This window comes from Muscardinus avellanarius, assembly GCF_963383645.1.
Source record: "Muscardinus avellanarius genome assembly, chromosome: 7".
NCBI lineage: Eukaryota > Metazoa > Chordata > Mammalia > Rodentia > Gliridae > Muscardinus > Muscardinus avellanarius.
This window is the reverse complement of record NC_137793.1, coordinates 75,492,851-75,516,739: the sequence shown is the minus strand read 5'-3', so window position 1 is coordinate 75,516,739 and position 23,889 is coordinate 75,492,851. Positions and strand designations below refer to the sequence as shown.

General features: G+C 36.9%; 1 protein-coding gene across 1 annotated transcript in view; it reads left to right on the top strand.

Annotated features, from left to right (window-relative positions):
- Nucleotides 1-17,239: 17,239 nt before the first annotated feature.
- KCNK2 (potassium two pore domain channel subfamily K member 2) overlaps nt 17,240-23,889 on the top strand; it is a gene marked incomplete at both ends in the record, with an annotated part of 212,585 nt that continues 205,935 nt past the window's right edge. The window contains one exon of the mRNA XM_080699580.1: nt 17,240-17,273. Coding sequence (XP_080555706.1) covers nt 17,240-17,273 — 34 coding nt within the window. The remainder of the gene's footprint in view (nt 17,274-23,889) is intronic.

The following is a 23,889-nucleotide window of genomic DNA, read 5'->3' as shown; positions in this document are numbered from 1 at the left end:
CTCTATCATGCTACTTTCAATCTGACATTGAACCTTTTGGCTCTACTTTTAAAATGCATCCAGAATTTGTCTACTTACCACCCCCTACCACCTTGGTCCAAGACGCCATTGGATCTGGACTGAGGAATGTACTGGCCTCCTAATTGTTTCCTGCTTCTTCTTTTGTTCCATAGAGTTTGTTTTTATTACAGTAATAGACTGGTTCAGCTAACCTGAGTCAGATCCTGTCACTCTTCCACTCAGATTCTTTCTGAAATTTCCTCTCTTAACTTAGATTGTGAGATAAAGTCCTTAAAAATGATTTCAAAGCTCCTTCCTGATCAGCTATTAATTACTTTTGTGGCAAAATTCCTGTTTACCTTGTTTTTCACATTGGCTCCGGCTCATTTTCCTAATCACTCTGGGTATATTTTCAGGCCAGGCACCTTGCCTGGCTCTTGCTGTGCTCTTTGCCTGAATGGTTACCTCTAGGTATTCACATCACTCCTGTTCTCACATCCCCCAAGCCATCACTCAATGGCCACAATCCCTGTGGTAGCTTTTCTAACATTTTAATTAACTTCCTTGCAGTTAAATTCCTTTCCACTTATATTTTTCTCTTCTTATAATCCACCACTACAGCACATAAGGTCTATTTATTTGTGCTATGTATTGTCTTACTTCCACACCAGAATATATGGAAATTGTGTGTTTCTTTTATTTTCTTTAAGCTTCTAAAGCACTACTTGACACAGGAAAAACACTTTATACATATTTATTTAAAAATTAAACTGAGATCTTATCAAAGTATTTATACTTACCAGTAGATCTCAGGGGTAATATGGCATTTATACACTTTTAAAAGAGAAGAATTTAGGTATTATTATTGCAAATTTATTAAGGCCTATCCCTTCAACTTGATTGTTGGCAACAAAAAGACTGGAACTGGTTCTGCTCTGCTCACAATTTTCTAGAGCTAGAACTAGGCAAAGGAACCAAAAAACTTGCTTTGGGCAAAAAATTTACTGTGGTGGGAATTAAGGAAAGCCAAAGGACTAGTAATCAAGGTAAATACTATATTTTACAAAATATTTTTAAAAAGTTAAAAATTAATGCAAAAATCTTGAGGAACCACATACCAGAACTTTGAAGAAATAAAAATGATATTAATGATTTCCTTTCTCCTCAGTTTTCAGGAGGGCTCTTCTTGGTGCTCAGTGTCTCTCTGAGAACCTGAGAACCATCTGTGGAGTGAATGAGGGGTCAGCAAGGGTGTGGTAGGATGAGAGGAAACTCTTTGTTTTTCCTTTTCTTGAAGAATTAAAACAATCAACATTTCCTAAGGGCCAGGCACTGATGAAAGTGCTTTATGTGTGTGACCACCTGTTTAAGCCTTCTGGAATCCTTACAAATAGTTATGATTACCTTCATTATACAGATGCAAACAGGGTCTAGAGGGATAAACAATGAAGGTGGCTTTGTCAGATATTGTGTGAATAGAGAGTCTGATGGGTCTGTAAGGCTCAGGAGACACTCCAAAAATTGGAAATATGAGCAAATTCCTTTTACTATTACAGAGCAAGTTCACATGGACATCAAAATAAATCATGAAAACATAGGAGAAAACAGATGTCATGATCCAAACACTAGGCTGGAGAAACTAATGTGGAATTATTTTACAAAGCATGTTAAACATATGGAACAAGTTACAAAACTGGGCTATTATAGTTTTTTAAAACAGTATTATTGGTTTCAAGAACTAGGTTGTGGTATAAAATTAAAAAATTATCTTGTGCTTTGTACTAGCATACAGAGGTTGTTTTGATAGTTTTATTTATTTATTTTTTTGTTTGTTTTTTGTGGTACTGGGGATTGAACCAGGGACATTCTACCTCCAAGTTATACCTCCATCTCTATTTTTTTTTAATTCTTTATTTTGAAACAGGGTCTCACTAAGTTGCAGAGGGTATCACTAAATTGCTGTGATCCTCCTGTTTCAGCCTTCCAAGTATTTGGATTATATGCGGGCACTTGTTATACTAAGTTTTCTTATTATAAACCTTAGACCACCTTTTCCACGGGGCACTTATTCATGCTATCCTTTTGGGAATGCAAACAGCCCACAGCACTCTAAATGGCTTTGCATTCACTATCTAGAGACCACAGGTGGAGATCACTTGCTAGAGATTATTTGCAAGTCTATTCATAGCAAATGGCATTGACCTTAGCCACACTAGCTTGGAATTTATGCTGTAGAGTTTTCAGGTTTATTATCCCATCAAAGATTTACCACTCACAATGTATATGCAAGTTTCAGGGCATAATTAACATGTCTAACAAAATATAATATCTATACTCTATAAGAACGTGGTGTTCCATTGCTTCAGGTTGAATAGTGAATTTTTATTGCATTTCATGAATGTTGGTTATAACATCTGTAAATGTCTTTCGGAAGCACATTAAGGGTAAACAAATGTAAGAGAACTTTCTTATTTGGAGTCTTTATTTTAAAACAAACTGCTAAGTACTTGGATAGTGATATAGGTTTGAATTCCAGACCCTCAGGAAGAAAATAAAAAAACATTATTTTCCTTTCTCTTCTTTCTTCTCCCAATTTGTCCAGCAGAAGAATACTCAATGTGAACCCTGGTGCCTAAGTTTATACTACTGACCCCCTAAAAATTCCACATGGGCATTCCAGACTAGAAAAGAAAATAATAAAATAAAAAAGAACATAAGAACCAATAAAAAAAATATATCTACCTTTATCTCTAAGTGAAAATTTGTGACTGCTTTGAAGATATGCTAAAATCAAGTCAGATTTTCTGGTCCCTGTTTCATCTACTTTTACTTGAATTTCTGGGACCCATTGAAGTCCCTAGGTCTGACACTGCTTCATTTTCAGGTGACCTTGCTAGTGTTGATCCACTACAACCATTTTGTTCCATGTTCCATGTGTTCTTGAGAGGTGGAAGCGCGGCTCTGGTTGATTTTTGGTGTATGCATGAAAGAATCCCTGTCTTAAGGCACTGAATGCTCCAATGGAAATAAAGGAGACATTTAATAGCAGTGGCTTTAAAAGAGGAGAATATACCCAAAGTGACATTTTTCAAAGTAAGATGTGAACTAACTTACTCTCAACAGAGAGATCATAGTTAGGGAATGCTGTGACAAAAGTTGCTTTAATAATTCTCCAGTTAAGAACATGGCTCTGAGAGAAAGCACTTGATTAATAACAGTGATTCTGTTAGACAATATCTCAATGAATTATAGTCTAAAGTTAGTCTAATGAGGGCTGAGGACATACGCATGGAAATCACTAAAATCACCCTGCTATGAATTAGCTATTGACCTTGGGCAGGACACATCAGTTTTCTGGGCATTGATACTGTTGTTTTATAATTATTTTCTTCTATGTTTGTAAGATCAAATTAATTAGTTTGTAGGTATAACTTAATTCATTCATTCATACACCAAATGAATATTCACTGATCATCTTCTTTTGGATCAAGTGTAAATAATTCAGTGTTAAGAAAGACCAGATTGGCCTGCTATGCTCTTGGACTTTACAGTCTAATGGGAAAAGAGATACATTAATCAAAAATAAAAATAAAAGAAATGTTATAAATGTAATAATGTCAGAGGGAAGAACTGTTTTGAGCTATGTGTGTACTTAAAAGGGAGACTTGATATTATATTTTGTACAAGGGATAATTTAGAAAAATAACATGTTTATGACCACACATTTTCACTCAAAAGTAGTTTTATTAAGTCTCAGAGGAAAAATTTTATGCTCTTATTTTATGATAGGGAGAAAAACATTTTGTAGCAGCTTATATTAGAACTCCTTGTAGGTAGAATAACAATTTTGTTAGGAAAAGCTAAACATCCAGGGACTAGGTTATGGGTGGAGCTCTCCTTGTAAGAGAGAAGTGGGGCACATTTGTGCATGGAAGGCTTGGATTAGGAGAAGGAGAGTATTCTGGAAAGTGGGCAAGATGTCAAATAGAGAGGCAGAATGAAATGCACCCCTTCTATGATTCCTTAAGTTCTAAAGCTCCTAAACCCACATAAATCAAGGATGGGTAGTCATTACACCTTCATAATAGTGTGACATTGAGTTGAAGATTAAATTTAATAAAATTTCAGTGGGGTAACTGGGTACAGCAAATACCTGAATTACACTACAATTTAACTTTTATACAATGGTAAGTAGAAGAGTGCCAAAGAGAAAATTGGTTTTGGTTTTGCCTTTTTTAGCAGTAGAATGGTATTCAGTATCTCTAATGACTTTATTCAACTCCTCCCATTCTCACCTTCTTGTGGGCTTCAATATACCTATAACAATGGCAGTTTCCCTTACAGGCACATTTCTCTTCGCAGCCACTGAAGGAAGCCTGCCATCTTCTCAAGCATTTGTTTATATCTGGAAGTGTGTGTGTGTGTGTGTGTGTGTGTGTGTGTGTGTGTGTGTACCTCCTTCCCATGTGGGAAAACATGAATAAATGCTTCCACAGTTAATCTGTAGGCAATTCTAAGAGGCATTAATATATATATATATATATATATATATATATATATATATATATATATGCATGTGTGTGTGTGTGTGTGTGTGTGTGTGTGTGATAATATTTCTTTTCTCCTTATTTTTTTCTATTCCTTTTCCCCCTGCCCCTTGGAATGAGTCCTCAAACTGAGTACCTATATAAGTCTTTATCTTGGCATTTGCTTGGGGAGTGAGAAGATGATGCTAAGTTCTGTGCATTATTGAATAGATGCAGCCTCCTTTCTCTTCATCCCAGAATTTATTTAGTAGTTTAGAATTTATGAAGTCATGTCAGTATTGCATTTCATCCTTGAAATTATTCTGGGAGTAAGAATTATTGTTCCCACTGTGCAGACAGAGGAGCTGAGGTTGAAGGCAAGGAAGTGATCATTGACATGTTCATTGTTTTTTGGAAGTTGCCACGTAGCCATCTAATGTTCTATCTAATACAGCTTTCATGGAATGCCTACTGTGTGCTGGCTCTGGGCATGCCAGAGGAACACATTGTCCATCTTCCCCCTGGGTACTCTCTCTATGTAATGGGCTCACTCCTTTGCTTGGTTGACTCTAAGGGATCCTCAGAAGAGGGGAAGGCTAACAGGGGCAGACCTGGAGAGACTGGCTGTTAGGACACATGGCTGCCATCTTATTAGCCCAGAAGACTAGCATCCCACTTCCTTTACCTGTTCTTCAGGAATGGCATCATCTTAGCCTTCATTTCACATTCTAGTCTTGAGGCTTTGACAGCTGGAGGTCTCAGGGTCAACAATTCTAACAAGATACTTCATCAAAAAATTTGTCTTGATGACTCCCCCCCACCTCTATTCCCTCTACTTGGTAAGTGCTAAAAAGTTGTGACTAAAATTAGGTTACATATAAAATTTATCTCCAGGCTGGGTAGGTCACTCTTCAGTGTTTTACAGTGTGTTGATTTTTATGTAGGCTGTAAGTGGATAATAAGTTATTCTTCATACACATGTAGAGAATGGATTGATTTATGGAAATGGTCCATAAATATACCATAAATTTAAGTAAATTAGATAAAAATAATGAATTACCAGCCTACAAGTTAATATTAATATGCTTTATAAGAAATAAGAAAGGTGAAAAACAAATCACTATAACTAAAATTGCCTATACCATTTTGCTAAGAAGGTGTAGTAAAAGTGTATTAGTATTTCATTTTGTCATCTATTACATAAAAGGAAACAAATGCAAAGAATTTCAGTGGACATTTATTTTAAAATTTTATTTAAGATTATGCCTTTGCTAATATGCTTCTGCTAGTTCTGCAGCCATAGCAACTTTTTGGTGCCAGGCCCCAAAACATTTAATAATATTTTAAGGTAGAGCTGGGTGTGGTGCTGCACACTTGTAATCCCAGAATTTGGGAGGCTGAGACAGGAGAATTGCGGTTTATGGCCAGCCTCAGCTAATTAGTGAGGCCCTTTGCAACTCAATGAGATACTGCTTCAAAATAAAGAATTAAAAATAGGGCTGGGGGTGTGGCTTGGAGGTAGAATGCCCCTGGGTTCCATCCCTAGTACTGCAAAAAATAAAATAAAATATATATATATATATATATATATATATATATATATATGTCTCTATATATGTCTATATATATGTGCACACACATATATATGTCTATACATATATATGTGCATATATATATTAAGGTAAAAGCTAATGTCTTTTAAAGTATACAACTCATTTATTTATACTGTTGAGACTTTGAAACCTCAGATTACTTTACTAATAGATCAGTGCTTTTCTAAAGTTTTTTGTTTGTTTTTCATTTTTGGTGGTACTGAGAATTGAATTTAGGGGCATATAATTTATGAGCTTCACCCCTACCCTGATTTTATTTTTTATTTTGAAACAGGCTCTCATTAAGTTGTATAGGGCTTCACAAGGTTGCTGAGGCTGGCCTGGCCATGAATCTGCAATCCCTGTCTCAACCTCCCAAGTTCTGGGATTACAAGCATGTGCCATCTCACTGATTTTTTCCAGTTTTTAAAAAAAATTATTTTTTTAATTTTTAATAAATTTTTGGTGCATTGTAGTCATACATCTCAATGGGATAAAAAAAAGAAACTTGTGGAGATATACATGCACACATCATCCAATCAGCCCCTACCCAATCTCTAATCCCTTCCCTCCCCCTCCCTCCTACCCATGCTTGGCCTCCTGATTGACTTTGATATGTTTAAGTACATCATGTGCTTTAAAGAGTTTCCCTTAACCTCCCTTTTATCCCCTCAGATGTCACATTCATTGCTCCTCTATAGGGTCCCTTCTTTATTTAGAGTTCCTCCTGTTACCCATTTCTCCCTAATATTTTGCACATTAAGAAAAGCATCTGATTTCTTAACATTTCACTATAAATGACATAATTTTGTTCTCCCTTATGGCTGGAAAAAGTTCCATTGTGTACATATCCCATAGTTTTAAAATCCACTCATTCGTTGAAGGACATCTTGGCTGGTCCCACAGTTTGGCAATGATGAACTGTGCAGCTATGAGCATGGTTGTTAATGCATTAGTTTGGTATTTTGGTTTTCATTCTTTTTGGTAGATACCCAGAGGTGGTATTGCTGGATCATATGGTAAGTTTGTTTTCCTTCTTCTGAGGATCTTCTATACTTTTCTCCAAAGTGGTTGTACCAACTTGCAATCCCACTTACTGAAAACCTGAAAGCCAGATGACTCACAACCATTTTTTTTTTTTTAATAGAGGTCACTTGGATTAGGTGAGGCAGCGGCAACTTCTATTGCTTTCTGGCTACACAGTTGAAGAAACCCACTGGCCCTTTGCTGTGAAGCAGGCCCCAGTTCCAGGCCTGCTGCACAACAGTCTCCTGGCCGGGCCTCACTGGCCCCAGACCCAGTTTTGCCCCATGGCAGGCTCCAGGTCTGGCCTCACTGGCTCCAGACCTGGCCTCGCTGCCTGGCAGACATTTACAGAGGTTCCCAATTTTCTCTCTCTCCTCTCCTCTCCTCTCCTCTCCTCTCCTCTCCTCTCCTCTCCTCTCCTCTCCTCTCCTTTCTTCTTCTTCTTCTTCTTCTTCTTCTTCTTCTTCTTCTTCTTCTTCTTCTTCTTCTTCTTCTCTCTCTCCATATATATATATATATATATATATATTTTAGTAGGAGAAAACAGCACGTGCCATTTCCAGAAGCTGAGAGCCCAATTCCCTGCTTCCCTGCATCAATGGATTTTCTCTTCCACTGAGAGTGGAGGCTCCCAGTCTCACTATAGAGAGTGAAATCCACTGCTCCAAGCACATCCTAACCCCCAGAGCAGTGCAGAGGAGCGCAGCGGCCATGAGCTGAGGTCTCCAGGGATACTCAGTGCAGCAAATCTGCTCACCAATATGGGTGGGGCTCCCTCTGACTTGCCCTGGGCATTTTTCTTACATAGTATGTTGTCTAGAATTCCTGTACATGTGTGGCAAGAGCACTCTACTTTTGGAGAGATTTCTTCAAAAATTCAAGGTGGATTTGGTTGGATCTGTCTGCCTCTCCTGGATACTGGATGTCACCGCTGCCTTCTTGGTCTCTCCTAGAGTATGTTGTTGTTAAGTATTCCTCTGCATGTGTGGCAGGAGCAGTCTGCTTTCTGATCTCTTCTGGGATATCCCTCCCAAAATAATTTTTCTTGCAGTGGCAGGCACCGCACTGCTGTCTTGCCTCGAATTCTGCCATTTTCCACTCTCTCTCCTATATTTCAGATAGGAATCATGACTGGAAATGTTTCATTGTGTTGTCCCAATCAGCTATTAAATCAAAATCTGTTGTCCAGGGTTTCTCAGGGGGATGCGTATCCTCTTCGGCTGCTGCTAACCATCACTGCTGCGGCCGTGGTCGCCGCTGCAGCTGCAAATGCAGCCGCGGCCATCTTCCTCCCTCTTCGATATTTTTTAATAAAAAAAACAGTATGTGTCTTTTGCAGGAGTTGGGGGCCCAAGTACTTAGTAGCAATGTGTTTTATCTCCCCGCCAAGATTGGAGGCCCACAGATTCACCACAGAGAGCAGGTTCTGCTGCTCCAAGCGCACCCAACCCCAGCACTGCGCAGAGGAGCGTGGCAGCCAGGAGCACCCTTGGCTCCCAGGACACAAGGCACCAACCGACCTGATTATGCAGGGCTCCATCTGATGCACCCTGAACATTTTTCTTACATAATATGTTGTCCAGAGTTCCTAAGCATGTGGGGCAGGTGTAGTCTACTTTTGGGGAGATTTCCTTAAAAGTTCAGGGCAGATTAGAGTAAATTTACCTGCCTCTCCCTGATACTGGCTGGCAATTGCTGCCACTGCCGCCATCTTGGCCCTCCTCCCGAGCATTTTTCTTACATAGTATGTTGTCCAGAATTCCTGAGCATGTGTGGCAGGAGCAGTCTTTTTGGGGGGAGATTTCTCCAATAGTTCAAGGCGGGTTGGATTGGCTTTATCTACCTCTCCTGAATACTGGCCACCACTGCTGCCACTGTCTCCACCATCTTGGTTGTCTCTTCTTTCTTATATTTCAGTTAGGAAGTCATGGCTATAAATTTCTCTATGTATTGTCCCAATCATATATTAAACCAAAATCTGATGTCCAGGGTTTCGCAGAGGAATGCCTGTCCTATTTGGCCTCTGCCAGCTATTGTTGCTGCAGTCACAGTTGCCACTGTGACTGAGGCTGCTGCCATCTTAGAATCTTTTTTTAATTTTTTCCAATTTTAAGCTGATATTTATTTAACAGATTTTATCTTTGTGACTTTGTGTAAATATTTTTTCTTCCACTAGCAAAAAAAAAAAAAAAAAAAAAAACCCATAAAGAGAAAACAAATATTCTAGGATTTCTGTAGTTAATACTTTATTTTAATATCTTGATTCATAAGGTCACTGTCATATAGTCTTTTGTATAAAATTCAAAGGCCATTAAATGATCATATATATCATAAAAATCTCTATATAACTCCAACTGAAAAATGATATATAATTATACACAGCTATACATATATCTATAAATGTATGTTTGCGTAGTCATATAGAGAATTATACACACACATACTCAGATATCATATCCTAAGTTCCCTTGAAAATTGAGCTCAGGATGAGGCTTCATTTTAGTAGAAAGAGAATCCCAATTTGACCAGAGTGTGAGAAATGAAAGTAAGGCAGAGAAATGTGGGAAGCAAATGCAGGACAATGTATCACCATGCAGACCGTGGCATTGCAAAGAGTTACAAAAGGCCACTGGCATTCATCAGCTGTGTCCCCTCTTGGCCCAGGTGTCATTGTTTGGGTATGGTGACAAAATTTTGCATGTAAGAAGCCCATCTCAAGGAAGAAACAAGATTACATTTGTTTGCCAGTTCTCTTGCATCTTCTGCTTCCCATGGGTTAAAATTTATCCTTGGAAGCTGACTCATCCATAGTTTAGAATTTCTGTCTTCTGATCCCTTAGCAGGTTTGGAGAAGCTAGATGCCATTCTGTATGGTGTGTAGTTCTAGACTCTAAATTTGGAAATGGAGGGAGAAACTAGGAGCTCCAGAAATATTGATTGTTTGGTCTGAGTTATGAAACCATGTAGCAGACCCACTGATAGGTCTCAGTTAGTGGTAGAGATAAAGGACGTTGCTGTGGGTCTGAGAAATAGATGAAGTCAAGAGAATGTAAGTAGGACCATAAGGTATGTCTGACATAACACAAATACATATATCCAGAAACAGCATATTATTATCATAACAATAGATAACATATTCTTAAACCTCTGAATTAAAGGAGGAAAAGAGGTATACATAAGCATAGAATAGAATATAAAAATATGGCAAGCTTTGAAATGAGTGTATGTAAGTAATAAAGATGCATTTAGAAGGTCTAACTTAGTAACTAAAGAAAGCTATATATACACTTTTTTATGCCCTTGGATTAACCACTGACAGTAAATTCATGCTTTTTCTGAAACTGACAGGATGACCACCCCCAAAATGCCAATAATAAGATGCCTAGGAAGAAATGCCTTCCCAGAGCAGAAAAAAATAGATCTTTGGATTTCAAAGAGCTTCCCTCTAGGTTGCCTATAGAGTAAACAAAAGAACCCAGGAGCCAAGAATGGGAGTGGAGAAGCTGAATCAATAAACTTGAAATCCAGAAAACCACAGTGTGGAAATAGTCTTTTGGATAAACATGACTGAGAATCACAAGTGCCAAATATTATGATTTTCTTATAAACTTGTATCTCCTAGGTATTATATGAAAAGATCTCTATAAGAAAAAGTTTGCAAGCTAAAAATAAACAATGTAAGGGTCCACAATAAAATTGTTAGATAAATATGCTTGTAAACAGAAAGTTATCATATAATGAAATGTCAAAAATAAACTGATTTTTTTTTTTTTGGTGGTACTGGGGTTCCTGGAAGCCCTTCTACCTCTGGGCTACACTCCCAGACCTATTTTCTATATTTTTGAAACAGGATCTCTTAACCCAGTGCGGCTGGCCTCGATCCTCCTGCCTCTGCCTCCCAAGCGCGGGGATTACAAGCATGCACCACCACGCCCAGCAATAAACTGATTTTAAGAATATGGGTCAGTTAACTTGGAGGTGAAGTCAGTAAGTATCTGCAAGAGTTTTTTATGGAAAATGGGAGAATTCTTTAGGGACATAAAACTTTAAAAAATAAACAACAACAAAAACCCACTTCCAGAAACTCTTTTATTGTGTGTCTGGTATTCTAGAATGATTAAAAATTTCTATGCTAATTGTTTATGTTCCAAATGCAGGTCATTTGTTTTAATTTGTAGGTCCTAAGTAAATGAATTTGGGGAATCTATCGAAGACAGAGGGTTTCCCATGGAAATGAAACCATAAGAGTCATGAACTGGTGGCCTGTCAGGTAAATCATGCCTATAGAAGCTTTTTTTAAAATGTGTTAAAATTAGAGAATATTAAAAAATAAAATTTCAGAATTTTTTTTTCTGATTATGGAGATTGAACCTAGGGACATTCTACCTCTGAGCTAGACTCCCAGCCCAATTTTATTTTTTTTTTTGAAACAGGTTCTTGCTAAGTTGCTCAGGGCCTTAAATCTGCTATCCTCCTATCTTAGCCTTCCAAGTACTGGGATTACAGGTGTGTACCAGTGAACCCAGCTTCCAGCTTCTTTTTAAAATACTGAGATCTGTCCATGCTAGGTATTCAGTCCTTCAGGAAAATTTTTGGGTGGAGGTGAGGAGCCAATATGGCCTTGATATGATGTTCTCCAATTACCTTATTCTCACCACTCTTTTATAAAACTGAATTAGATCCTTTCAATCATTCTTGTCTCCTCTAGAAACCAATTTTGTGACTGGCCTCCTACCCGAATGACAATCCTCATTAAAACTACTCCTGATGTCACCCAGACCATCATCTTTTCACGTCTGGTTAGCATTTATCAGATTTGATTTCATTGTACTTGGTCATCTTGTTTGGTACCCATTATGTTTTTCTTATTACTGTCTTTGGACATTATCTCCAACTTGGTATCTGACATAGGCACCCTGTTATGGTGTTTTGTCTGTACTTTCTTGGAGCAGTTTCTACCAACCCCAATTTTGGGTTTGGCTTCTCTCTTTTGCCTGGTTACTGAAAGCAAACTCTAGTCTCATAAGTTGAAGGACTTGATATTGTCTGAGGGTCCCTCAAATAATAGCATATGACAGGCTTTTTTTTTTTTTTTTGGTGGTGGTACTGGGGTTCCTGGAAGCCCTTCTACCTCCGGGCTACACTCCCAGACCTATTTTTACATTTTTATTTGGAAACAGGGTCTCCTAAGCCAGTGCGCGCAGATGGCTTCAAACCTGCGCAATCCTCCTGTCTCTGCCTCCCAAGTGCGGGGATTACAAGCGTGCGCCACCACGCCCGGCTATGACAGGCTTTTTAATCTTAATGCCCCTATGGTAGACCAATTGCATGAATGGATCCAATTTCCATGCATCTCTTTTTTTGGTAGCCAGTGCCTTCATGCATTGATTCTGACTTGATCTGCATCTTACTTAGACCAATGTGACCTTTCAAAATTGACTACAACAGAGGCTTTAAAAGATGCTTGTACATTTCTATTTTCTCAGTAGCTTTGAAATAATCCTCAAGCTAAGCTTAAAACATGCCTGGGCCTACCAGCTGAAGGGATGTGATAGATGTGTACAAATGAGAGACATAGAAGAAGAACTGAATTGCCCCAGTTGAGGTTTACTTGTACCAGCCTGCAATCAACTCATCTCCACATTAAAGAATTCAGCCAAGATCATCAGGTACCTGCCAAGCATGTAACTCACTTCTCAAATGAGCTCAGATGAGACCAAAATCACCATGCAGACCTATAGGATAGAGAACAACAGTAAATGCCTATTGTTTTACAGCACCACATTTTGGAGTAGAATGTTACATAACAACAGCTAGTTGATACCGTTTCCCTACTTGTGAGATTTTTGGTTATATTTATGGTATATATTTTTCCATGAGAAATGAGCCTATAAGAACAGCTTGAATAGTTATACACTTATCAATGTGCCAAGAAAATATTCTTATTATACTTTGAAGTTGCCCAGAAGCACACACACACAAAACACTAGAAAATAATTAAAGGGTTGCTTCGGGGTAGGTTATTTTGATTTTGGAAAACGTAAATATGTCTCATCTAAAAATTAAACATGTTCTGGGGACATTCAAACCCAATGTTTGTGTTGTAAGCAGCTCTCCAAACCCATTTCCACATAGGTAAGTGGATCTTGAGCTGACATGTGGAAAATATTTCCAACAAACCACTGCATTTACTGTTACTTTGAGGTCTTTCTGCAGAACTGTGAGTGGAAATCAGTACATTAGGGGACCTCAGAAGTTTTGGCAGTGCATTTTAGATGCTATCTGAGCCACACGAGTTAGGAATCTGGGATGGAAATCTCCTAAGAATAACCACTCTCACGAAATTTCCAACCCCTCTTGTTTTTGGCAGAACTTAAAATTCCGTGGAAATGGCTCATGTCGCAAGACTTCTGTGTGGTGCTGGCCAGCGCCAGGAAGGAGAGCGGCCCAGAAAAGGAAAACCAAACCAACGTGGCTGCGTGTTTTCACGCCTTCCGAAAGGTCTGGGTTTGGCTCAGACCAGGAAAGAGCACTTGGGGTTTCATTCTGCGCCAGCTCTTTCAAATACCATTCACCTGACTCATGAAGCTTTTTTGAACATCAGGAGGAAGCAAGGAAGTGAATAAATTCTGCATATTCTTGATGTTCAAATATGCTTTGAACAGACTCCTTGCTGGGAGAAAGAACAGAATACTACTGGGTCAAGATGTACTTGTGCACCCCTTGCTGGAGGTCAGAGGGCCAATATGATGTTGCTTGTCATTGATTCATATGTATAGTCATGGGAGTGATACCAGAAGGTACAGACTTAGTTTTTCCCTGTAGATAGTTCACATAGTCAACTAAGGGAGATGAACCTGAAGCAAATTTTCTTTCCCTTTCCAAAATTCTACTGGAATTCTTGAATTCAGTGAATACCTGTTTCTCTTTTTTTCAGAATAACTTTGCCATTTCTCTCATCATACTATAGTATGTGTTGAATCTTCTACCTGGATTATCCTACTGCCTGTGGTCTGCTTAGTAAATTCTAATTTTTACCCCAAACTTAAACTTAGACGTGCACTTTAATCTTGCCCAACATATTTGGTCACTGCCTCATCTCTTCTTCCTCTCTACTTTGTTCTTATTTACATTATTGTAGGTAGCATAAAACCTGTGTTCTTAGCACAGAGCCCCAGGCACTGGAGATGCTTGATAGATGGGAAGGGATTGCACCATATACTACTATAAATTTTTTTCTTTCTGTACCCTGAGTGCTTAATCAACATCAGACTTATTCTTTTTATACTTTTATTGGTTTATTGTAATTATGTATCATAGTGAAGTTCAAAGTCATACAAACATATATGCACACCGGTCTTGGTATGTCTCCCTTTAGGTCACATCCTGGTACATATCCCTCACCATATGTAATAGTGAGATTGATATCCTCATGCATGGGCATAGTATAATTGTGAATGTTTCTATCATCAGTTCCTCTTTTCCCCTCCCCATCTTCCTCTCTCAATCCCCTTCCTCTATTATATTGGACTCTTTACTCATGAATCTGAAGTCCCTTCACCTTTTTTTTCTTCTTGCTATTTTTCTCTCTAGCTTCTTCATATGAAAGAAAATATTTAATTATTGACTTTTTATGCTGGCTGATCTTACTTGGCATAATATTTTCTAGTTTTTCCCATTTTCCTGAAAGTAACATAATTTTGTTCTTTGTAGCTGAGTAAAATTTCACTGTGTGAAATTTTATTTGTTCATTTACCTGTTGATGGACACCCAGGTTTATTCCGTAATTTGACTATTATGAATTGTGCTGCTATAAATATGAGTATGTATGTATCACTATAGTATTCTGACTTTAGTGCTTTTGGAAAGATACTGAGGAGTGGTATGCTGAATCATACGCTGCTTCCATTCCTCGTCTTTTGAGGAACCTCCACACTGATCTTAGTGTGTGTCCTAATTTGCAGTCCCCCAAACAGTGGGCCAACAGTGTTTGAGATTGCCATTTCTTCACATTATTGCTAATGATAGACTTCTTAACCTCACACAAATCAATCATTTGTCATTCCAAGAGTGACTTTTGTTCCAGAAGCTTCAAAACACCTTCTCTATCCTCCAGGTCTCTCCAGGAGCCTTCTTCTGTGGGTCAGCAAATGCTCACAGGTTAGTACTTTTCACCAACTGGAGTAATTCTAATGTGCTAATTTAATGGGATCTTAACGCAAGCACCATTTACAGTGCTCAATTACTTAATGGCTAATATTATGATAGTATTTGAAATTAAAATACAGAAACCCTTTTTTCCATGAAATTTTAACAAGATAAAAATAATCCAATTTAGTTTGTTTTTTGTGTTGCCAGTGGCTAGGTCCTTCGTCAGATTATAGCATGAGATGGTACTAATGAAGCAAAGGTCAGGGGTTCAGGACTCTGTCTGGTCCAATTAGCATGATTGTGTTTCACATTCCATTTCCATTCTCCTCAATTTCAGCTAAGTCACCTACAAATTAGTGCAGTGGAGCAAAGGGGTGCCTAGAAAAGAGATCACAAAAAGGACTTGGTGAAACCTCACTTTTATTTCTGGAAAACCCAGCAAACAAACAGTTAATGTGTTCTTGCTGTGTGTGTGTGTGTATTTGCATGTGTGTGCACATACACATTGCATGAAAGGATCTTATTTTTTTCTGTGTGCACAAAAATGTTTGTCTATCTTTGTATTGTACAATTTGAAAAGAGTTCATTGTTTCAGTCAGATGGAAGGGTTACCTTACATGAATCTTGGTATTTAATGTATATTATCACATTTATTACCACATCAAAACCAGATGTTTAAAATTTGAGCTAGAAATTCCATAATCCAGATCGTATTACCCCAGGGTCACCCTACCACCTAATGCTCACTGCTCAGCTGCATTTTGTTAGGGCTTTAATAGAACAATAATGTGTTTCCACAAGTCTTAGTCTGGTATTAGATGACATGTGGGCTAATTTTGGTGGGTTGAGCAGATTGGTAGGGGGTTATATAAACCAGAGCAATTTGCTTTCTCAACAATAAGAAAATATGTTAAGAATTACTGCTAGTAGTCAAAGCATCTTTCTTTCTCTCTTTTGCTCACTTTTGATGTCTTTCTCTCCTTTTTCTCCTCTTTCCTTCTCCCTTTCATTCTTTGTCTTTCACTTCTTTATTTAAAATTTGTTGTCATTTTTACTATCTCCAGATGTCCCTCAACTTTATCCCAGAAGCAAAATGTTCCTTTAATTACTAACTTCATCTCAGGAAAAACTACTTGAAACCTTCCTCTTATTTCCTTTTCTTATCTTGTTTCTCCACTGATGCTACTAAAATGAACAAGTCAAAAACTTGATAGCATTTCTCATTTAACAAATTTTAATCACTGCAGTTTAGATAAGGTGAAGAAAAAGAAATAAAAACCCATTTGGAATGTAGCCAATGACTCATCTGTTTGCATTAATGGGCTCCAGCACGGGTACTACAGAAAGTCTGTTTGCCACTGCACTGAGCAAGCACATGAGCTTAAAAATAGACTTTGACAATGTAGATCTCTTTGTCCTTTCAGGAATGGAAAGCATTATGTACTTCAAAGCACACTAAGCCTGATTTGAAAATATAGTTGGTATTTTGTTACTGTGGCGATTGGGACGGTCTCTAACCTGTACACAGCACATGGATGCTTTTTTGTGTACATAGTACTGGAGAACAAACTAGTGAGAATAAATGATGCTGGCAACTTTGATATGCTCATTCATAAGGAGGAAACTTCTGTCTTTTAAATTCTCTGGAACAACCGGGACATGATTCCTTCATTTTAATCAGGGAACTTCTTCCTGAACCAAACTGCAAAAACAGAGGATTTGAGTAGCACATTTCACTTGCATACAGCAGTGTTTGTTCACTTTGAGTGTTTTTGGACAGGAAATTGATCTACAGGCTAACATTCACACAAAAAAGGAAGCAGTATGGGACGATGGCTTGTTAGTACAAGTGACTCTGTTTTGGAAATTACAGACAAGAAACCTTGGAGGAAGAACAGCATTAAAGATCAAAAGCATGATGACTCCTGATGAAAACATCACCAAATGATGAACCCACGAGCAAAAAGGAACTTCTACTGTAAGTATCTTTGCAATAATCAAGTATCTTATTTGTTTTCCAAATTTCTAGATATGCTGAGCAGATTTCCAAGCAAGTATTTGATGTAGAGTCTGCACTATAGACAAGTCTATAATTAAACTCATTGGGTGGTTCCAACAGAGGGTTAGTTACTGGAATTTTTTTTCCATGACCTTGCAACACTGAAATAAATTGCATGTTAATTTGGGAACTTATTTTATGGCAAGCATGTTATATCAAGCTTTTATTGTGTGATGTATTACTTCTGGCAATGCAAAACTGATCCACGTATATGTCTATAAATTCCATTGCACTTGGATTCTGGTAATTTAAACTACATTTACTTTGGTTTTATGTTCTGATTAATCCCGTAATCAAGTCGCTCATGTATAGGTTCACAAATATTATTTGCAATTTAGAGAGAATATTAGCTATTTCCTGAGTGAATCTCATTTCTATAGTAAGAAAGAGACAGCTTAGAATCTTGGAAAATGGGAGAAACAAAGTTATGCTAGCTCAAACTAAACCTTGAAAACTAAGACCTGAGTGTTTTGTTTTTTTATTTCTATAGTTTATTTTGGAAAGCAGTCTTGTTTCAAAATTATTTAAATATTTTTATATAAGTCTTCTCACCTTGTTGTGGTTTAAAAAATGTGAATCAAGCTAATCAAAATCCTGTGTAAATATAGCAAAAATCAATTTAGTGTCTGGCAAATAGTACATACTTAGTAGATATTTATTGAATGTTGGGTAAATTCTGGTTGATGAATGGGATAAATAACAGGCTTATGTGGTCATCATTTTATAGTGGAGATCTTACCTTTGGAACTTACCTATGAGTATGATTTAATTGTTTGTAATGAATTATATCATAATGGAGTTATATTGTATTGCTTTTCTTACTTAAAATTTCTTTAAACTCAATTTTCCAATTAGTTCCTATTCTTGAATGTTTTAATTTTGAAATGCAAAAAGGTTTATTTAACTTACTGTTTATTTGAACGAGTATCACACATGTTTTTTGAGCAATTTAGTTTGTAAAACAATTGGGCATCAGATTTTTTTCAATTAGTATGTAAGGCCCTGGTGCTATTTTGCGGTAATGGGCTTGGAATTTGTGCTGTGGAGCCCCTTTGCCGTGGGCTGGTGGGTAGGCCACGGCACTGGCCAAGGCCTCCATAGGGAATAGTCTTTCACTTGTAAAGGGCATTAAAATAAACTAAGAAATGAGTGGATGAAAATACTTTTGATGTCAAATTGAGAGTCTCCAGAGAGACAAAAGAAAAGAATTAAGTAGGAGAGAGCTGAAGAGATGAGGGAAACGCTATCTCTGTCTTTATGATACCACGGTTCTAATAATCTAATTTGTTCTTTTCTAGACTTGCTATAGACATTTGTTAAACTGAGCACATGTCCTTCTGCTACCACAAGTAGGAATCAAGAATGCTGTGCATGTGATTTTATTGTATCTAATTAGAAGTGATGGTAGGATTCTTTGGGTAGGAATTGACAGAAGCTGTAACTAAGCAACAGTTATCATTAAGATAAAGTAGTTTGGGATAATTACAGGTAACTTTTGGATAAGCTTAAATTATATCACATATAACATCACATATAAAATGGATATGCTTCAATTATCCCTTTAACAATTCAATGCAGTCTACTAGGGGTATGTTTACCAGTAATTTTTTCAGGTAGCGCTATCAGAATGTAATTCTAATTAGAATAAAATACTCTACAGGAATTGCTTGGAAGTTCTTTTAAGAATTGGAATATTGGTTGACATTATCTGCCTGAATACTTTTTTCAAGCTAAAATCATCTGGATTTATTATGCAGAATTCTGGGATCTCAATCAAGAAATGATGCAACATTTGAAAAGTTCTAAGTCTTTTCTTTTTCAAGGAAAGGGTAGGCATTTGGTTATTATATGAAAGTCAAGTAAGAAATGTATAGTAGAATGAATATAATTTTGAGGATTGTCTTCAAAAGAAAAATGTGGGTTTAGATATCCCCCCCAAAAAAAGGATCAAGATGTAGTTATTGTTAATAAATGATAACTTGAAATGTTAAGACACACATATTTTTGTAGTTATTTGATATCAAAAGATCTAGAGCCAAAGCTGTCTAAAAATTTGTTGTACCAGGAAGGATGTGCTCCTTGTTGCTGATGGTAAGCACAGATGAAAGATTCAGCAAAGGAAGGAAAAGCAAGTATTTTGAGTCAGACAAATTTGTGTTGAAATTTCAGATCTAGCACTTATAAACTATGTTTATAAGTTTGGGCAAATTACCTATATGATAAACCTCTAGTACCCTATATATAAGTGAGTTAATAAATTTTCTTTCTTAGAATTGTTGTAAAAATTAAATAAGATAATTTATGCCAACTAATTTACATATAGGAAGTGGGTGTTAAGATAAACTACATAGTCTTTAAGGACCTTCCTAAGTTCGAGGTCCTATTAATTCTAGTCATTTAAATTTCTCAGTTGTGTTAACTGCTATCTAAAGATGCAACTCTAAGGAAATATATACTCTCCATTTACTGGTCTTCTAAGTCAAGATAATGTAAAGGAAAGCTACAAGTATAGTAATGAGTCAGGAGACCAGAATATATGAGTTGAGCAGGGCAGGTGGTACATGCCTGTAATCCCATTACTTGGGAGATTAAGATAGGAGGATCAAAGGTTTGAGGCCAGCCTAAGTAACTTAGTGAAGCCCTGTTTTTTAAAAAAATGGCTAAAGGTATCTCTCAGAGACAGAATGCCCCTGGGTACAATTTTAAGCACCAAAGTAAAAGAATGCAAAAATTTAACGAAATGAAGTTTTCATTTGTTTGTTTGTTTGAGACAGTTCAGATGTGCTAGGTCATCAACATCTATTTTACTGACCATTCTACAGGCCTCAATGAGAAAGACAGTGGAAGCACTGGGTTGTCCACTGCTAATCAATCTCTCATTCAGAGATATATATATATATATATATATATATATTTCCAGATTGAAAAAAATATGTATATATAAATATATATAAATATATAAATATCTATTTATAAACATATAAATACAAATTTACATTATAAATATAAATAAAATTTTGAAAAAACTACATCTGCTGAGGATGACTTTGCTGGCTATGGTGGACTTCCTAAGATGATAGACACTAAATGTATATATTTACTTATATATGCATATATAAATATATATATTATATTTTACATATTATATGTTTATATATATAAATATATTATATTATATAGTTTATAGTTATATATTTTATAAAAATTATGATATACATTTATATTTATTTATATGCATATATACACACATATTTTCCTTTGTCAATCTGGAAATATATATGAGAAATATATATATGTATGAGTGATAAATAAAATGTATATAAATATAAATATATATATATATATATATATATATATATATTTAGTATCTAATCATCTTAGGAAACCCATCATAGTCAGCAAAATCAACCTCAGCAGATGTAGTTTTTTCTTTTGCGGGTCTGTCTGAGGATGGAACCCAGGGGCATTCGAACTCCGAGCTACACCCCTGGCCCTACTTTTTATTCTTTATTTTGAAACAGGGTCTCATTAAGTTGCGGAGGGCCTCACTAAGTAGCTGAGGCTGTCCGCGAACAGCTATCCTCCAGTCTCAGCCTCCTGAATGCTGGGATTACAAGCATGAGCCACCACACCTGGCTCAGATGTAGTTTTTTCAAAGTTTAAGGACTGAAATTTTTGGTTTTCAATGTTTCCCATGACATCTTCCTATGGTGCCTGTGAAAATCAAAGTTTTGTGTGGATAGTGTGCTTTTATGATTTAATTTATTATATCCACTTCTAAGCATACATGAAAAGCACTTGCACAGAACCACCATATTGAGACTGCAGCTTAAGCTGACTTCAGCACTCGCTATAGATCACAGATATGAAATAATCTAGTTGGATTTGATATCTGGAAGATCACTGGAATTTGAGAATGTGTTATCAGTGGCTATTAAGAATGTAATCTTAGCCGGGCGTGGTGGCGCATGCTTGTAATCCCTGCACTTGGGAGGCTGAGACAGGAGGATCCTGTAGGTTCAAAGCCAGCCTCAGCTGGCTTAAGAGACCCTGTTTCCAAATAAAATATAAAATAGGTCTGGGAATGTAGCCCAGAGGTAGAAGGACCCTGGATCCCATCCCCAGTACCACCAAAGAAAAACAAAAGAAAAAGAATGTAATGTTGCTGGGCATGATGTCCCATGCTTATAAAACCAATACTTGGGAGGCTGAGACAGATTTCAGGTTCAAAGCTAGTTTCAGCAACTCAGTGAGGTTCACATTAATTTAGCAAGACCCTGTTTCCAAATAAAAATAAAATAGGGCTGGGGGGTATAGCATGGAAGTAGAATGCCCTTGAGTTCCATCTCCAGCAACACAACACACACACACACACACACACACACACACACACACACACACACGCTATCTTGCATCTATTATATAGTGCCATTTTTTCAAAACATTTACACATATATTATTTCATTTGTGTTCACCCTTGAAGTGCAGAGGGCAACTACCTTCATTCCATATGTGGCATGATCTGAATACTGAAAAGAGTTAAGCAAAATTAATGAGAAAGTTGGATATAAAAAATGTAACTTTTCATGAAACATATTTTGTTTAATGATTTTATGATCATCTCTTATTTCTATCTGGAAATATAATTATTAATCTGCTTCTTTCATGCATTAATAAAAGTCTTAAAATGAAGCACTAATTAACACTTATTTTGTATTGTTCAGTTCACAGAGGCTCCATCACTCAGGCACAAATGAGATATAGTGTAACTGGGTCCAGTCTCAGTTAGTTGTGCAGAAAAATCTGAGTGTCTGGAATTCTTTGTCTTCTCTACTATCATCATATCCCAGACACTTCAGGAGAGTGAAGGAAGGTGCTTTTATGTATTCATTTAAGTATTTGTTTTATGATGTATTCAAGGCCACAGATGTGTTTTTGGTTATTTTTCCTGGCTGCTGACATGACATGAATTTGGATAAGTGTGTGTGTGTGTGTGTGTGTGTGTGTGTGTGCGTAATTAACATTAAAAACATCAGCTTGAAGGCTGATAAACTACCTTTTAAAGGTATAGATTTCAAAGTTAAGTGCATAGTTATGTCTGGTGATTTCTACCTAGTAGTCATATATCTTCCTTGGCATAACTAGAGGTTTTTACCTATAGAAACTACAATTTACAGATGCAAGAGAAAAGTCAGAAAACTATAAAGAAGCAGGAGCCAAATACCTCATTCAATTGAACCATTAAATGATTTAGAAATGAAATTATGGTGACTTTTTCATATCAGTAGCTTTGTACATGTAATATTCTTTTAGCTCAGTTCTTAATTTTCTTTTATTTAAAAGCTTAACATTAAAAGGTCTGCATAAAATGCCTTTGGTTGGCAGCATTTTATGAAAATGTAGGCTTCAAGAGGAAATCATGGAGAAGAGAGCTTGGGGTGCATTTTGAACGCCATGGGGTGACTCTTAGAGAAGTTCCTACTCTGCACGTGCATATCTCAGAGAGTTCTGTCCTTATTGTTCCCTCGTCTTATGAAAGAAATAGCCTCTAAGGTTAGACTCAATGCTGCAGAGCCAATAGAGGTGAGATTGCAGGTCACTAACAGAACGAAGCCAATGTGATTGGTTTCCATTATGCTGTTTTTGTTCTTTTGCAACTCTGGTTAAGGTGAATTGACAATGATGTGTAAAAGCAACCAGTAACTTTCCACAAGTAGGCATTTTAGAGTGCTGAGTAGTGCAAGCCTGGGAGGCTTTCCACTGCTCCCTTCATGCTTTCAAGGTTTGTTTTATTTTTGAGAAAGGTACAGGTTCTCACTCTTTTAGAGGCGACAGATTTTTTCCTTTTTGTTTTGTGCATATATTTTAAATTCTTTAGAAATTAATATCATGTAAGATTCACTCATCTTTGTGTGTATGGTTCTGTGAGTTTGGACATAAAAAGTATTGTAATCACTAGCATAGTCAAGATAGAGAACAGATTCTTCACACCAAAAATACTCCTTGTGCTGCCCGGTGTGGTCAGAACCTCCTCCATCTATAATCCCTGGAATTGCTTATCTGTTTTCTGTCTTTGTAGTCTTGCCTTTTCCAGAATGTTATGTAAGTGAAATCATACAGTTTGCAATCTTTTGAGTCTGGTTTATTTCACTCAGCAGAAGTCAGTTGTGATTCATCCATGCTGTTGAATCAATATATTTCTTTGTTTAATTACTGAGAAGTACTTTATTGTATTGAAGTATGATCAGTCTACTCACCCGTGAAGAACATTCATGCAGTTTCCTTTTTTTGGTGAATATGAACAATGCTATTCTAAATATACTATACTCTAAACCCAGAGTTTTCTGTAAATTTACATTTTTTCCCCTAGTGTAAATATGTACTTAGGAGTTCAATTATAGATCAAATGGCAAATGTACACTTTATTTTACAAAAAACTGCCAAACTGTTCACAAGAGGGCTTTATGATTTTTCATTCTCAGAAACCATGCATGAGGGTTTTTGTTACTTAGATTCTTATCAACACTTGTTATTA